General features: G+C 42.9%; 1 protein-coding gene across 1 annotated transcript in view; it reads right to left on the bottom strand.

The window, feature by feature from the left end:
- Nucleotides 1-17,699, bottom strand: part of tanc2b (tetratricopeptide repeat, ankyrin repeat and coiled-coil containing 2b) — a 141,254-nt gene that overhangs the window by 62,415 nt on the left and 61,140 nt on the right. The window contains exon 4 of the mRNA XM_073489737.1: nucleotides 14,753-14,932. Coding sequence (XP_073345838.1) covers nucleotides 14,753-14,932 — 180 coding nt within the window. The remainder of the gene's footprint in view (nucleotides 1-14,752; nucleotides 14,933-17,699) is intronic.

Genomic DNA, 17,699 nt, shown 5'->3' with positions numbered 1-17,699 from the left:
GTGTTCAAATAAAATTTTGCTATTTATTTGCTCTGAGCTGCTTTTCTTTTTTTATCAAACCCTCTAAATCTAAATCCCTGTTGTGTGCATCCTCCTCGCGTCCATACTGCAGGCTTTCTGGGCAGCTGTCTACTCTAGTGAACAAACCCTTCATTCCTGAAGGACTCTGCCCTCATGACTCAGCTGTAGAAGCACAGCGGCTATTGTTAACGCTGAGCGGTTCAGACACTGTTAACTTTCTTCTCTTATGGTCAAGCTCCTTCGGTGGCAGGGACGACACAGAGGCGCGACCGTGAACTTTTCGGCAGGACACACGGGAGGCCTCGTAAGGGCACGAGGATAAAGTTAAATGCGATATCGCTTTAAGAAAGTGAGAGTCGCATAATTGTCAAGGACGCCACTTGATACAGGAGTCTAATAATAGCTGGGCTGCCTTGACCTCCGTCCCAGCTGGAGTTCAACCCCTAGTGGGGATATTTATATCCTCCCGGCTACGCTCAACTTGACGACCACACCCTCGTCATTGAGAAAATCAGGACGAGCCGGATGTTTGTCTGCTGTTACTCAATTAAGGAATTAAATTAAGCGCTCAAACAAGACAATACATGACTGTTTTTTAAGGCCTCCGATTAAGATGTTTCTGATAATCTGCCACAATCTTTAGCCTGAACTTCAAAGCCCCCCGAAATGTCTGACAAAAAGCTGTAATCAATTGTTGCTCTTCTGTAAGCCCACAGACATAGCTAGCAGACTGATTGCAGCCATACAAAGTCAGAGCTGTGATCCAGACTAATGCCTCATAGCGGTTCAGCACCCAGAAATGACTGAGCAAATAAGTTAACAGCAGACAGACAAGGGGTGAATGCTAATACCGAGGCTGGTGTCATTGTGCAGTCCTGTGCAGTCGTCTGTGGGCTCTGGATACGCATGGACACACACATACACACACAAACACACACAATAACACATGTCTTTAAGCCTGTGTGTATGTATCTCACAGATAAATGTTTGCTCAGCTCTCCACCATCAGCACTCGCAGAAAGCAGTGAGGTGGTATATGTAACCCACTGCTCTGTTTTGTAAGCAAATCATTATCATCGCTATTAATAGCACACTGCGGGTTTCTCTTTTCCTCACTACAGTCCTTTTTTCCAGAAGGTACTGCTAAAATATCCAGATAAAACCAAACGTAAGCAGCGACCACGTTCAGTGGAAGAAAGATGATCGTTGATTGTTAATGTATTCGGACAGCAGCTCTCACGCAAAGATGACTTGCTTTACGTGAGAGGATTCAAATTTGGAAAGCAAAAAACATGTTGATAGAAAATCATGAAAGGGGGAAAAACCAAAGGAGATCAAAAATTACAGTCCTGGATGAACAATATTATAAATTAAAACCCACAAAGAAGAATGAAGGATCTTCGTATTCAAGAAACATAACGAGCAATTTTGCTTTTCTCAGATAAAGTGGCGTTCTTGGCAGTTATATGAAAAAGATGGGATGTCTAACGCTCTGGCTTCACTGAACATGTGATGTGTGCAGACTGTTCCCGGAGCTGATATGCTGCAGAAAATAACATTTTACTGACTATATGTGAGCTTTCTTTTGGGATTGTCAGTTTTTGGACCCAGCAGTGCTGTGAAACTTTTGATGGAGTTTGTCTAATATGGTTAAGTTAACATCTGTAGACTACAAAAAGCCAGATAAAGTTACTAAGCAACTACAAGATGTTAGTTAAAAGCTGACAGGGTGATGAAGACCCCAAAGTGGAAGCCAGTTAGAGTTAATTCCTGTATACCAGTAGTTTAATTCAACAAAATACTTATACTTTATGACCTATTTCTATATAAAAGGGCCACGCACAAGACAGGTCTTTTTCTTTTTCTTTTTGAAATTCTCTTTTTGTTATGTTATTTCAAGGTCTATACAACCAATGTTGACATTATTATAGGGCTTCATTGATAACTGATAATAATACGGTAATACAACTGAGTTAAGATAAATAACGCAGAAGCCGATTAAGTTAATAAAAATACACCTGTAAGCAGGTAATTAAATACACAATGGTAATAACAAACTCAACAGGGTCTATTTTTACACTTTTAAACAGCATCTCCGTGGTCCATACGCACCACTTACGGCCTGCTTTCACACCTTGTATAGCCAGCCTCACTGATTACTGTGTATAATTTGGATTTTGCATTTTATTACATTGGGATCGTCTGGTAAAACTGAAATATACAATTATGTATCATCTGCAAAACAGTGGTAAATGGCATTAAGATGATGTTACCAAGTGGCATTATATATACATATATAGAAAATAGAAAGGGACCAAGAAGGGTTCCTTGAGGGACGCCATAGTCAATATTACAAAAAAGTATGTTTGGTAAGGAAACAAGACCCAAGTCGCCCATCCATTTCCCAAGACTGTCAATCAAACTGTCATAATCTAAAGTGCTGAAACACTGTGCGAAGGACAGATTCTTCAGAGCTGAAGTTGGCTCAATAAACACTTGATAAACTTTTGTTATATACTGTTGTCATTTAGATGATCAGGTAAAAGGTTACGTAACATTTTTCTTTAGAGGTTTACCTAGAAAAAGAAGATTACAGATGGGCCTGTAATTGTAAGGGTCGACACTCTGCGCTGCATTTCTTCCGCGGAGGGTATACGGTTGCTGTTTTGAAAGCTTTGTGGTAGATTTCTAATTGCAGGTTGTTACCTGACATAGACACTGGAAGCTGAGTTTAAAGAGCATGGTTGGAGGGGGATCAAGAACACAAGACACACAGGAAGATGACTTCATCGGGCTAATGGCGGCATAAACTGTGTCTCATAATAAAAGATTGTAATTCTAGATCCCAGGGAGTCGTTACAGAGCTGGCGAAACTGGCTTCCTTGATGACTAACTCAAATTCCACACACTTGACTGTAAAGTAAAGGGACTTAGGATGCTGTCATATAACTCCCTCCAACTTCTGTATGCAGCTCATAATTAGATTCCTCTTCTAACCTTTAGCACAGACTCAACAAAGTGAGGGATTTTAAAGGACAATTGTGTTGCACATGCGTGATTTATAGCCGGGGTGTCATGCATCGTACAGACTGTGCCCACCCGTCAATAGAGTGGCTCAGCAGGCTGCTTTTGTAATCAAGATTGAGTGGTGAAAGAGGCCTGCATCAGAAATCTCCGACACCATACTGTCACTAAATGGGGCATGTAGGTACATTAAAATCACATTAATTTCCAGAGGCATTCAAATCCAACTAAGGCTACATTTTATACACTGAAAACTGGTTAGATTTCAGACAGTAGGTCATATTTATTTCACAACTTATCTTAGGCTCACAAGCCATTTGTCTGACACCTGCTCAGGGGACTGCAAGGGAGGGAAATTGAGCAATTATATAAATCAATATCACTCTGAACCACTGCAGAGGGCTGATTTTCAGGTAAGTGGGCCACATCAATTGCCCGCAATTCAAAGCCAGGCTTAACTGACTTGTCTTGTGAATAAATATGAGATCATAGGCACCGACACAGACAACGAGACACTCAGGAGGAAGTAGAGATGAGAATAACCTTGGGAAACACACTGTAACGGCCACGTCATCGGCTGTACTGTATCTCGTGTTTTCACTGGGTTTTCTCAGAGAGTGCAGCCCATATTTTGTATTACAAGCTCTGTAACTGAAGTACCTATACTTCTTTCATCACTCAACCATGGAGGGATGCTATATATCACCCTGGATGATCCGTCAAGATTCAAGTAACCCCGTGAGGGATCCCACACTCCCCCACCTTGGGAGACAATCAACATGGCCATTTAGCCACCCCGAAATCGAAGTGCTTAGTGTCGTTGCCCGATGCATCCTGAATGACAGCTGACAAAGTAAGCTCATCAAAGCACTCTCCAGGTGGCGATACTAAGTGGTGTGAAAACTGGCTGTGGGCGCCTCATCAAAAACCATTCACCTGAGACTAGCAATAGCAGCTGCTGATGAGGTGCTTGTGTTTTGCTGGCAGATAGTGTTATTGAGACATTTTGTTCTGTTCACACACCAGCTAGCAGTCCCCTGGGACAAGGCGAGGGAGGGAGGCAGCCTGCAGCACTAGAACTGGAGGGAGGAACCAGATCCCAGCACATGACAGGGTGATACTGGTACACAACAACAAGCTGCCGACTGCGTGGTGTGGTGGTGGTTGAGTGGGGGGGGAGAACAAACTATTCCCCACCAACTTCAACCCATTTTACGCAACCATACGCTACATATGATGCTGTGCTCTGGAAGGGAAAAGTGAGACACACAACAACAAGAACAAGCACCATTAGCCGCCCACAGCTTGTGCTTAGACACACACACTCCAACAGACATACACACACACGCACACACACGCACTCAAAGACAATTGAATGCTCACCCACGCTGACGCATGAAACAGAGCAGCTCGCCACGAAAAAACACTTACATTATCGCACTCTGGTTGATTCACAGGTCCTCGAGCCTACGTTGTCATTAGAGTGCAGCCCTTTGACAAATGCATCATTTCACGGAGAGAAATTACTTTCCTGCGCTCCTCCCATTAGCCCCATGTCTGCACAAACGTCATTCGGACCAGCGGCCGACACAGCTGTCAGATCAGAGAGCAGACAGACTTGGCCGAGCCGAAAGGTGGAGCAGCAGGTGAAAGGGTGGAGGGGGTGGGGGGGGTGGGAGCAGAGTTTGCAGGCACAGATGGAGGAATGAAACAAGCAAAAGAGGGTGTGGCAGGCAGGGCTCACCATTCTCAAACCAGACCTCGCATTCCTGAAGGCTGGGGTACGGCACCAGCTCCCCTCCTTCCCCTTCCAGCGACACGAACAGTCCTTCCTCCCTGAGCGATGACCAGTTCATCAAAAACAAGCGGAAAAAAGAGGAGAGAAAAAAGAAAACAGGAGGAGGAAAACACCTGCAGCCGAGCAGGGGGAGGATAAGTGCGGAGGAACTGAAGCTCTCTCTCTCTCTTTCTTCCCTCTTGTTTCCTTTTCTGAGGAAATCTCCACAGGTTTCAGTGCTGATGCTGCCCGCACAATTCAGTCGCAGTAAATGATACAGAGCCAGGCAGCTATGGCAGGGACGGGAGGAGCGAGAGGAGGAGGAGGAGGAGGAAGAAGAGGAGGAGGAGGAGGAGGAGGAGGAGGAATGAGAGGGAGAGAGGGAGGAAAAGGGAAGGAGGAAGGAAGAGCGCAGCAGTCACTGTGTCACTGGGGGGACACAGAGGTGACACTTCTGCGATGGCGGTAGTACCGAGGGCTGACAGGTGAGCAAAACCTTCGCCACTACGACGGAGAAAGGAAAAGAAAAAGGGAAAAACAAGCAGCGCAGGGAGCTTCTTCCTGCGAGGAGCCTGTGTGTGCACAGATAGGAACCGAGCTCCTCATTCGCCTCCGTGACTGCATTAGCGCTTAGCGTGTTATGTATAGATGTGAGAGGCGCTCTCTCTCTCTCTCTACAGGAACAGGAGCCCAGGTCTCCAACAGATGAATGGTGCAGTGCTGCTGTTGTCATGGCAACCGCAGAGCAAAAGGAGGGGGAGGAGAAGGGTGGGTATTGAGGGAGGAAAGAAAATGGCATAAAAAAAAGAGAAAGGGAGGGAGAGAGAGAGAGAGAGGAAGGGAGAGAGGGAGGGTATTATTAAAGGGATACAGTTTTTTGTGGACGGAGCTTTGGGGACACATAAGATCACATAAGTGGGGGGAAAAAGACGAGAGGTATCATTTGATAGGGACGAGGCTTTCAATAAAACCCGCTCCATCTTCCTCTTGGGCTCGGGCATCCCTGCCTGTCCTTGTTTTACCCTTGAAACTGTATTTGTACAGCTGCAGACATGTTTTACGCCTATTTAGGGGTTCAAACCCACGGGGCTGAGAGTTTATTGTGTACCGCCTCTCCTTGTGTCCGGGTTCATATCCGTCAGCCTGTAAGCCCGCTGTTTTCTAAGTGTTTTTTATTAATCTCCTCCAGTCACACTTATTTCCCCGGGGTGACATCGCCGAACAGCATTTGCAGCATGCTACCAACGAGCCTTAAAGATGGGCTACAGTCACAGGCAGCGGTGGAAGGAGTAGGCAGATACTCTACTTAAGTAAAAGTAACTGATACCACACGGTGAAAATACTACAAGAAAAAGTCCTGCATTCAAATCTTACTTCAGTAAAAGTAAAAGTACTCATTCTGCAGTCTCTTCCAGTGTTCAACTATTATATATGGTGATGTTGATTAAAGGATAAATTCACTCAAAATTAAAAAATTCAGATGGAAAGCCCACAAAACATTTCTGGAGCTTCACAGCAAAATAGTGTTGCAGCTTTCTATGAAACACCCGAAGTAGAAGCGGACTTCTTTTAAAAGCAATGAATGAATTCACAGGCCAAAGTTTATGATCATTCTGTGCGATAAAACCTGGATCTTGTATCCAACCACACCAGTGATCAGTTGTTTATTTTCTGCCATTTTTAGTGTTTGTGGGAAAAAAATAACTAAACATTTACATCTGTGGCATGATACCAACTGATGAGTATTTTTAGACTGGTTGCATATTGTCAAAAACATGCAACATAATCCAGTGAGATGACAAGTGGGGGTGTTTGATCACATGCCTCGCTTTAACAGCAAGGAGCCATTATGATTGAAATGAGCACAGATAAAATTGCTCAAGGAGGTGTGTGAGAAACAGAAGCACCAGGAAACATTAAGACTTTGTTGCTGACGTGTTTTTTTTTGTAAAATGAAAAGCTCATAATGATTTGGGGAGTAATCCAATCCTGAGTTTTCTATTTAGCTTGGATCACGTACTATGTTTTAAAATCAATATAAATCTTATGCAAATGTGTTTTGTCTTTTAAATCATCTTTACACATCCTCATGCAGCAGCTGACAGCTTAAAGCTCCAGAAATAAACTATGATCTTTATTTCCATTCCCCACAAAACACAGCTCTGTTGATGTCATGTGGCGTTTTGTCTTTCTTACGTGCACAGTTTATCTTCCCTGTGCCTTCTCCCTAAATTTATGCAACAGAGACGGTTGCAGACTTTCCTTTTGAAAACCTTAACTTGTAACTTTTATAACAAGCAACCCACAAAGATTGTTCTTCATCATTCCATCAGATGTAAAAATTAAAAAATGTAAAAAATCTATGAACAAATCTATGGAAGATTGTGGATCTCAGTAACTTGACAGTGACACACTGTAAAAGAAGATTTCTGATGATATTTCATCACTAAACATCAAAACTATCGGATGACTAAAATATTAGAAGAATTTCTGTCACAGCACTTAATCCAGCTGGATCTTTAGTGCTCCTCCTGAGTGCATTAGATTTCAATTACCCCTCTCAACACTTAACCTTCACTCTTTATTTTTCCGCCTGTGACAGTGGAGCTGAAAATGTCACATTTCCTTTCAGCTGAAAAAATGATTTGGAGGTGTCCGTGGTGGCTGGGACGGTTGAAGCTAGAAATAATGACAATAATTGAAGAACAATTTTCTCAAGGTGCAATGTTGGGTAAGGAGGCGTGGAGATTGAGACGTCCCGAATGTCAGTGTTCATTTCCCAAAATTCACAGAGGATGCCAGATGCCGTATAAAACGCAGAGGCTGACTAAGGAGGCGTGGAGAGAGGGAGATTGAGATGTCCTAAATGTCATTTCAAAAATACACCAAGTGCATAAGATATTATAAAATGTCCAAGGCATGGTGCACAGGACTTCTACATACGTCTTTCTCCACTGCAGAAATACCTCATCTTTTAATCCTTAAAGGGGAATTCTGTCATTTTCAAACCAATTTAAAGTGTTAATAACCAGTAAAGAAGTTCTGAAATTAGTCCAGTAAATCACCTCAGCCAGCAGCCACGACACGGCTGCAATGGCTGCCATGTAATCCTTTGTGGGCAACTATGACCATCAAAGTACGTCCACTAAAATTTTGTCTTTGCCAGTGATGGACCCTGATGGTTATTTTAAGTGTCCGACAAAATTACAGAGAGAATCCCGACAGAGATAGAGCTTTTGGTTAAAGAGTAAAATCAGCCGTTAAATTGCTATCGACAAATCCACCAGACTCCATTTAAGAAACAGCAATTTTAACACACTTTTATTCAAACTCCAGAGAAAGATAAAATTAAAGTCACCAAAAACTGTCTTAGTTTGTCTTTTCACTGTTCCAACAATCATCAGCTCTGGTTTGGTCCAATTAAACCCTTAATCCACCGCGTTAAATGTGAAAATACTCCGGCTCTACACACCATGTTCCGCTTTTTCTTCTCTGGTGTCAGGATTACGTCGCAGCCGTTGCACCTCGTGTCGCGGGTGCCGGCTGAGCTCATCTGGACCGATATCAAAAACATTTTCTACCATAAGGCCACATGTTTATTAATACAGGAATTCCCCTTTTTTGTCCATAAAGCGCTCTGACAAAACACCATGACAATTGTGGACACTTCATCTACTGATACGAACACCATGTGACATGATCTTGTGGTGAGATTGCGTTCTCAACTACAGCAAAGACATTCAGACGGAGATATTTTCAAGCTGGAACTAGTGAGCGTTTGACTTGAAAGACAGCTTGAAAGAAATCGATTACGATCCAGAGTGTTTGTCATTTATGTTTATGTTAGAAACAGAAGTTGTATATGGTGTGATATGGAGTTTTGACTGTTGGTTGGACAAAAGGAGCAATTTAAAAGACATCACTTTGGGCTCTGGGGAATAGGGTTATTTTTCAAAATGTTTTGACCTTTTATAGACTAAACGATTAATCCTGATTGATGAAAAATGAAATGAATCGTTTGTTGCAGCCATCCTCTTTTGAAGTAACTCTCCTTTTACATCAAGACGTCACTCCGTACGACATCGACGACCTCTAAGATGACTCATGAAGTTTTTCAAAGCCTTTTCCACTTCTTGCCTCATCTTCTACCTCCGGTAATGACAGCCTACGTTTCCCAGATGCCTTTTTGAAAATCCCCCCCAAATAATGTGCCTGAACTTGAGTTTCAGCTTTCAGGGTTTTAAAATCTTGTTACAGTCCATTGTATTCGTGCAAGACATATCCCAACAAGTGATCCTCTCAAACACCAAACAATGACACAGGCAGCACTCATCACGAGCAGATAATTTAACAGCGCTCGTCTGTTTTTACTGTGGATCCTTTAAGGCCACCCACACAATGAGCTGTAAAGCCTGACTAAGCAGTTCCCCGTTAATCCCGACCGTCCACGCTGCTGCCGAGCGTTTTTTATGCCTGCGTCACGTGACCGTTTAGAAGTTATCTTACTGTAGTACGCTGCCACTTATTCACACATCACTCCATTACTGTAAGCACCAGAGAGACAATTGATTTTAGATATACTCATACTACTGTGATAATTGCAGCAAGAGTGGGAGAAAAATTAGGCTGTATAATTAAATCAAGCCTATTCTCAGGTTTTAAGGCCAAATGCAATTTTCCACCTTTATGTGGCAATCCATGGGGAGGCGGTAATTGTATTGATTACTGCCATTAATTAGGGGAAAGCGGTGTAATCTGGGGAGGGATGTTGAAATAATTCCCTTTACATGTTTCTGAGTGAAGCAGCGCCAATCAATCAAGTGGGGCGACGTCTCTGGGAGCATTACACTTGAGTGAGGTATTTATTAAGGAACAAATAAGCAATCAGTGATTACAACTCATAACAATCAGCCACGGAGATATCGCTGAGAGAATGAGCAATCATCGTCACTCATAGCGTCAGACAACAGGGGACTAAAAATAGGGCGACGTAAACACACGCATGAAGACGAAGGAATGCTGCAACAAACACGGCTGGCGAGGACGTATGTATTCATGAGGGCACAGCGGGAGAGACGGAGGAGCTTCATAACATGACATGCTCCAAAAAAATGTGCCAGAAAATGAACGTTTTCCTTTGAGAAATTGCTTGTAATTACGTCAAATCACAATAGTTAGAGAGCAGAAAGTGGCGGTGTCACGCCCAGTGTTGGAGAAAACATTCGGTTAAAGTGAACTCAGACACAGAAACTCTGTCCTGGCCGTGTAGTCTGACCTTTCAGAGGGATTAAAAACACTTTCCCTTCAGGGTTTAATAAAGAACAACAATGTTATTGTTAGTTCAGCTGGATTAAAGGGGACGGAGACTCCAGTTATGATGAGTTTGTGTGAAGAACTAGAGTCTGGGCTAAACATCAGCGGGCTGATAGTGGGTTATATATTATTTATTTATTATATTTAATATTTTTTAACCACTGGCGTGAGCAGTTCACATGACTGTTGGGATGGCGTTCTGTCAATTTCTGTCAAAAGTGCTGGTTTTAAACTCTATGCCTACGATTACATCTGCTTTTTGTTGTAAATAACTGTATACAGCTTGATTTTATCTCAGTTTTACCTCTGTATGTTCTCATTTGAAATCCTGTGTTTACATTTTCAAGTTTTAAAATGCTTTATTGGGCATGTTTGTGTTTTTAACATAAAAATATCATCATCTTCTAAATCTGCTTTAATGTTTTGTTGTGTGTTTTTGGGTCCGATATGCTGATACAACATGTCAAAGTGGAAAAATAGCCCCGGACACATACAGTAAGGGTTAAACTGGCAATAGACAACTTTTTTTGCTTTGATTTATCATTCTGAGGTAAACACTGATTGCACAGTGTAATATATGTTGAAAAATGACACCATCCGCATGTAGATTGGTTCACTATAAACCTCACTATGCTGTTCAGTCTGACACCAAACCGGATTTTTAGCGCAAAAACACGGGACGAATGGCACAAAGGAGGCACAGCCAAAACAGGAAGAGAGGAAGAGGCCATGTTATCCCCAGGTAACGGTGGAACAACTGAAATAACTGTGGAAACTCTACACTGCAAAAGACAAGGAACCCGCTGATGAAGGACGAAAGAAGGCGAAGAGGGAGAGTGATAGAAACTGAGGTAAAATGAAAGTGAACGGATGTGTTCCCTCTGACCACTGGGACCTGAGACGGTTCAAAAACCGACATTGCTTCTACAAGATCAGTACAAAACAAAACTTGTCTCGCACTAAGATCAGGGTTTCTGGGTCAAACTGGGATTCTTATGGTTATTTTTTGCTAGTTGCTAACAGGGAGAAATTTTAAAGTCAGTACTTCGTCACTACTTTAAAATAAGCTGACACGTCAATGGTTATTCTTCAGGTCCCCCTTCGTCCTTCAAGTCCTGGAAGACCTGCTCTCAAGTGGCATCGAGCACCAGATTGCACCAGGTCTCAACCACCCCGGCTTTCTCACCCTTTAATTAATTTGACTCAGCACCACTTCCTGCACAGCTTGACGGTACCAAGCTTGTGTGTGTGTGTGTGTGTGTGTGTGTGAGCCTGCGTCAAAAGGCCAGGCACTCCCTCCCATGCCAGAGATGGCAGAGGTGGGAGAAAGAGTGGTGGCAGAGGAGCACATTAGAGAGCGCACAGCAGCAGGTCTGAAGGCTGCAGCACTTTGATCTCCCCCCGGTGGCTCCCACCGACCGCAGCCTCTCTTTTTTTTTGCCCTCCTGTGTGGCCCCTGATTGGCCTGAGGGAGGCTGAGAAGCGGTGGTGTTGGGGAGGACTTGAGTTATTCAACCTCAAGGCTCCGATAGAATGAAAACGCTATGAAAGCTCTGACCTTTTTAGAGAATCATTGAGTTTCTGATTTAATCCCCTCTTGCCTGCATGAAGACTCTCGAGGGGGCCCTCAGATGCTCGAGGGGTCAGCTCGTGAAACGGAGCGGTGGGGAAGGCAGGAGACATACTGCACCATACTGCCATCAGAGCGGACTCCTGATTTTATATGGAAGTTAAATTATGCAAAAACAGTCACACTATTTTACTGTATTTCTCAAAAATGTGAGAAAATACTTCGAGCAGTTTTTTATTGATAAGAAAAGTTGATATTCCCGTTATTTAATAAACATCTGAGCCAAATTAGGACACATTTTCACACCTTTCTCCTCTTGTAAGTATCACAACCTGCGTCTGGCACTGTACACAGTGTAGTTTACTGTTTTATTGTGACGATCGCAGGTGACGCACAGACGTTAATTGCCTTTGAGAGGCGTACAAACACAGAGCGGTGACGTGAACAGACTCTCCAAATAAATGAATCAATGAAAACTAATCAATTGTAGTTTCTGCCAGAGAGTCACACAAGTTCACGCCAGAGGAAAGAATTATTCTGCTTTGTTTCCTGAGAGTTAAAGAGACACGCCACACACTTTACACGTTAAAGTGTGTTTACAGGTCTCGGGGAGTAAACAAAAAGTAGTATAAAGCCTTTTGTGACTCCAGAGGAAGCTGCATGTAATCTGATAAACTGCCTCCGGTGATGTCACTCAGTGGCTAAATTGCATTGTGGGTAGTGTAGGCAGCAGGTTTTCTCTGGTTCTGCTGTATTGATTTCGATCGGTTTCAAAACTGTCCATTAGTTTAACAGTGTTACAGGAGTACACTACAATACCCACAATGCAACTTAGCCACTGAGTGACATCACCGGAGGCAGTTTATCAGATTACATGCAGCTTCCTCTGTTGGGTTGCTCCGGAGTGTGAACTAGTAGATGGAGAGGTGCCAGTTCAACTTCTGAGCACTGCCGAGGTGCCCTCGAGCAAGGCATACTCATATTGTCTTTTTCTTCTTTTTCTATCTTTCACACAGGCAGTCATACTCCCCACGACCTGTAGACACACTTTAATGTGTAAACTCGTTACCCTGAATACCTAACCTGGGTACCCTTTCAAAATAAAATCCAAAGTATTTAAGAGCAGCACCATGTAATGCTAGTAAGCAGAGCTAATACTTCAGCTAAACCACTGTTTAGCATTAAGTTATAATAAAAGTATAATAAAGTTTTATTGTCTCGGAATATAATTTTTAATTTGTAATAAGAATAATATACTATTTCTTCTTTCATAAGTTACAGAGTGTTGCTTTAAAATAAAAATGCCCTGGCAGCGTAGTTATTATTTTAAATATCTGGTTGAAATCCTACCTGATTTTGAGGTCTCAAGGTTGTCAATGTCTGTACAAAATCATATTTCTATGTTGTTTTCATCAGTGATGTAATTATGACAACAGACAACAGCAAAACACACAATAGGTGATGTGACAGAGACATAAATCTGGAAGGATTAACACGGTTAAGGGCTTATCCTGCCAAAATGATGTCGCTCACTGTCGCCGGCACAAACACACACGAATAACTAAAGATGACAGGTGTAAGCAGCGTTTACAAAGGTAAAACAAATCAATCGCAGCAAAGTGATGTTTAAAAAAAATCACTAATTCCCAAGGTAAAATCTAAAAGCAGCCCTCAAATCTGACAACATCTGACCTGCTGATGACATGTGTGACTGTACTGCGGAGAGACATCTCTCGACGTCAGCCGTGGAGTAAGAATAGTACCGATGAGACAGCATTAATCACACCAAACAACAAGGTTCTCCTTTCAAAATAACAGCACACCCGCACAAATAGAAGTACATTAACAGCTTCACATACGCAATCTAATAAATTAACTTTGAGTCACACAGATGAAAGTATACACCTCAAATTAGGCTTTTTATCTGCCGTGTAACATGAAGTAAAATGGAACAAAGTGTGATAAAACCAGCTCGGTCTGAAATCCAATTCTCAGGTCCAGATTCTCCCTCTAAACAGCCTCTGCTGGATCCTGTCACCCACACAGAGCCCTCCACAGTGGTGCGGCACACCCGGTAAAAATGGAAGAAAAACCACTTTCAGTGTGTTTCCTCTATAAAACCCACACTTTGGACGACCCGGGAGAGAGAATAAATCATTCTGTGTGATGTAAAAAATAAAAATAAATCACAGTCCCCCCAGCATACAAGAAATGGTTAATGATCTGAAGGTAGCTGAGAGGCTGGTGCACCCTAGTGGTGACTACTGAATCAAGCTTTAAAGTCCTTCACACCCACTCTGCTTCTGTGTGGAGGCTGCACTGATATTGGGTGAAAGCTGCAATGTCAATATTTCATTTTGCAATTTGAAATTGCAGCGCAGCAGTAAAGCCTCGGACGTCCACGCTGACAAACCACAGCTTCCCCCGGAAAGAACATGACATAAGACTCATAATCCAGTTAATGGGGAGACATGGAGGGCTTGTGGGGGGGATTTTCCACATTGTCTGAGTGTGGAAGGAAACGATTAGCAGTGGGAGATATAGAGCGATAAAGGAGGAGGCAGAGCCGACCACAGCTCAGAGTCTATCAGCTGTTCTTGGCACTGTCAATTAGGTAGGACTTTGGTGATTACAAGAATTGGAAATTGCAGTGTTTGCCGCAGGCCGCGGCTTTATGTTTCGACTCACAATTAGTGGGTAAGTAGTACGGTAAGTGATTACTGCTTTTTGGCAACCGTCGGGGTGAGGAGCCATTCCACTCCTCTTCACTTTGTGTCATAAAAATCTGTTTTACTTCAGTGTGCGTGATTCCCTGATTACCCTGCCTACAGTGGTACAGTGAAGGGTTAAAGGGAGGCTGTATTAGCACAATGAGTCTATGGGGGAGGACAGCTACAGGCGAGGATGTTGCGTACAAGACAAATCTGAACCAGATTCAGCCCACATCTCTGCTGGCTGTGGTTTTCTTTTCCCAAATGTGCCAACACTGCTTGACTAATTCAAACCTTGCACTCAGTGTGGCTCTGACTCCACTGCAGTGTCTCTACCTGTGAGCTTCTTCACCGGCTGCAGCCTGACACTGATGGTCTGGTGGGTGAGCAGCGGGGAGGAGGGCAGCGAGCGTGACACGCCCTCCATTATGCGAATGTGCTGCATGCCCTCGGTCATGGAGAGCGGGGGCACAGCGTAGTCTCCCTCGAAGGCACAGTCGCTGTCTATGCTGCCACCTGCAGGATGGGAGGGGGAAGACAAAACAGTGTGAGAGGCTTTTCCTCTGTGTTCAATAGTGCATTAGATATAATTACAACACTGCAAGCAGGTAATGGAGGAGTGTATGGAGATGGTGTTTAACTGTGAGGAGATAACTAGGCAAAAGCCTACTGAGATTAAAATAAAGAGTTGTCAACAATAAACAAATGCAGCGGTCACACACTGAACACAATATCCAGCTACATAGCAATACAAAATCAGAGACAAAACAACAATAATAACATGATGACAATTTATAACATCGTTAGTAAATGGTAAATATATAGTTAATTACACTCAAGTTAAATTACGTTTTTCCCAGGCCTTTAAACAAACTCCTCATCAGGTGACAGGAGTTTTAGATGCACCGTAAAGCATCACATTTGTGTCTGTTAACACGGGAAAGGTTACGCTGAATACAAATCTTATGGCAGGGTGAGAACAAGAACAGCACATGCACGAGTCCTGCAGTTTAAGAATTTATGACTATAACCAAAACTGTTCCTAACAAAGTGCAGTGCAGCGCGCTGAGGTCCAACGTTTATCTGTGGACATCATCTCATTTACATAAGAAAAGAAACTCTGACACATTAATAATGGAATCAAACACAATTGAGAACTGCTATTATGAAACTTTTAAAAACTTTAAAAGTCTCCTGACACAGTAGTCTTGACAGTCTTGACAGTCAAAATTCAATAAGGTGGTGTTTTAGGCTTTTAACTCAACTTGCTGATTAAATCTTTTGATTGTTCAGTCGGTAACAGTGGCTCCCAAATGGTGTGCCGCAGCAGACTGGTGCCTTGGAAGTCAAGTCCGGGCATGCTGTGGGATTGTGTTACACAACCCTACATTATGACTGCAATATACAACTATACAACAAGTTATGAATGAGTTTTTAATCTACTATGTCGGTCCCTTGTATGCGTTCAATTACTAACACAGAGGCACATTTTATACCCAAAAATAAACATTACGGAGTGATTAGATGACACGTTATAGAGGCTTTTTTCACGGATATTAATACAAGCGTGTCTTGAGATTTTTCCCCTTTTGTGTCAGAAAAAGTTTGAAAGACAGTTGAATTTACAATCTTAATAATTACCATGAGGGTATTTAAGAGAGAAGCAGCACATCCTCACATTCAATGAGCCTGAAGGAGCAAATGTGTTGTTTGTTTTTGATAAAAGAGAAACGATTTATTATCAATAAAGCAATAAATGCTTTAACACTAGGATCGTTTATTCAGGGGCTACTGAGTTGGACTGCATTTGATTCTGCTGTTGTTTCTATTTGTTTACCCCTGTGCAGAAAGTGTATGACAGATATGATTACTCTGATAGTACCTCACCCTGGTCCCAGTGCAACACCAGTATTGAGTGCAACAAGATTGGCGTGACCCAGAAGCGAGAGCAGCCCTGCAGGCAACACGTGCCGTTTACTTTCCCTGTTAGAAAACTACTGCCTGCCTGCCCTGACCTCTGCGAGCCCCACAGTAACACAATACCCCGCAATTTTCATGTAATAAAGGAGGATTTTCTAACCATCCGAAATGTTTTTAAATAATCCAAAAAGAACGAGCGCAGTCATGACCATGAGAGGGCATTTTATTTACAAAAAAAAGAGGCCCGCACAATGAGCCGTAATTACAGACGGAGCACAAACAGCCACTCTCCATCACTCACACGCCGCCTTTTTCTCTCTTGCTTCAAAAACCACAAATTATGACAAGTTAGGGCCCTGTTTTTAACTTCACACACACATACACACTCACACACACACATTCCCCGGTGAAGGGAATCAGCCAGCTGTCTGTAAACACAACATCCATTTTGTGAATCGGGCTCTGCCTCGGACTGCCCATTTCCCTGCAGACGGAGCTGTAAAAGCAAACTGGTCGAGCAACAGTCTCGCATCAGAAAGCAGCCGCGACAGTGAGACATGGAGCCATTATCAGACACGAGTCCGTGACAAGTCCCAGAGGAAGCCCGTGCGACGGTTTGGATGAGGTCAAATCGGTTGTTGTAATGCAAAAAAAACAACAAAAAAAAAAACACCAGTCTTGAAACACTTGCACGAAAAATAACAAAAACACATCCACACGTCTCTGTGTGGCTCCAGCAGTGCTGGAGTCGGTCCATCCATTCACTGGGGAATGTCACTGCAGAAGCAAAAACAACAGCCAGAGCAGCGGTTACATCCCAAAGCATGGAAATGGAAATTTTCCACATGTATGCAGAGCCTGGTGTGAATACCAACGGGGGAAATTGGTATTCTGGTTGCAATTATCGGCAGTCAAGACCCAAATTAATTCTAATGCATTCCAATATCGGATAAAAACACACGATTATGCAACTATTTACCAATTACGATACCGAAAGTGGTAAATATTTACACAGAATCTCAACACTTAGCAAATTTCTTTTCTGCACAGCCTCATGAAAGCAGACATAAACCGTGTTACGTTGAAGTAGAAATCAAGAGGTGTGATTTAGGGCAAAAAGAGACGCAGGGTGGAGAGGGAGGAGAAGCCGCACTTCAGCGGTGAGATCCAGAGAACAAAAGCGTCGAGGGGGAAATGATGGTGTTTTATTTTAGTCTGTGATGATGAGAGACATGTTTAAGGGCCACTCCATGCCTCGAAATAAACACAAACACCTACTCGTCGAGGTGTTCGGCTCAAAACATGCACGAGGAGAGGGGAGGAAAAAAAAAAAGAAATTATAATCGCCCAAAACATTTCCTGC

This window comes from Pagrus major, chromosome 20 (assembly GCF_040436345.1).
Source record: "Pagrus major chromosome 20, Pma_NU_1.0".
Lineage (NCBI taxonomy): Eukaryota > Metazoa > Chordata > Actinopteri > Spariformes > Sparidae > Pagrus > Pagrus major.
Note: the sequence above shows the minus strand (reverse complement) of the source record. Positions and strands in the feature narration are given on the sequence as shown.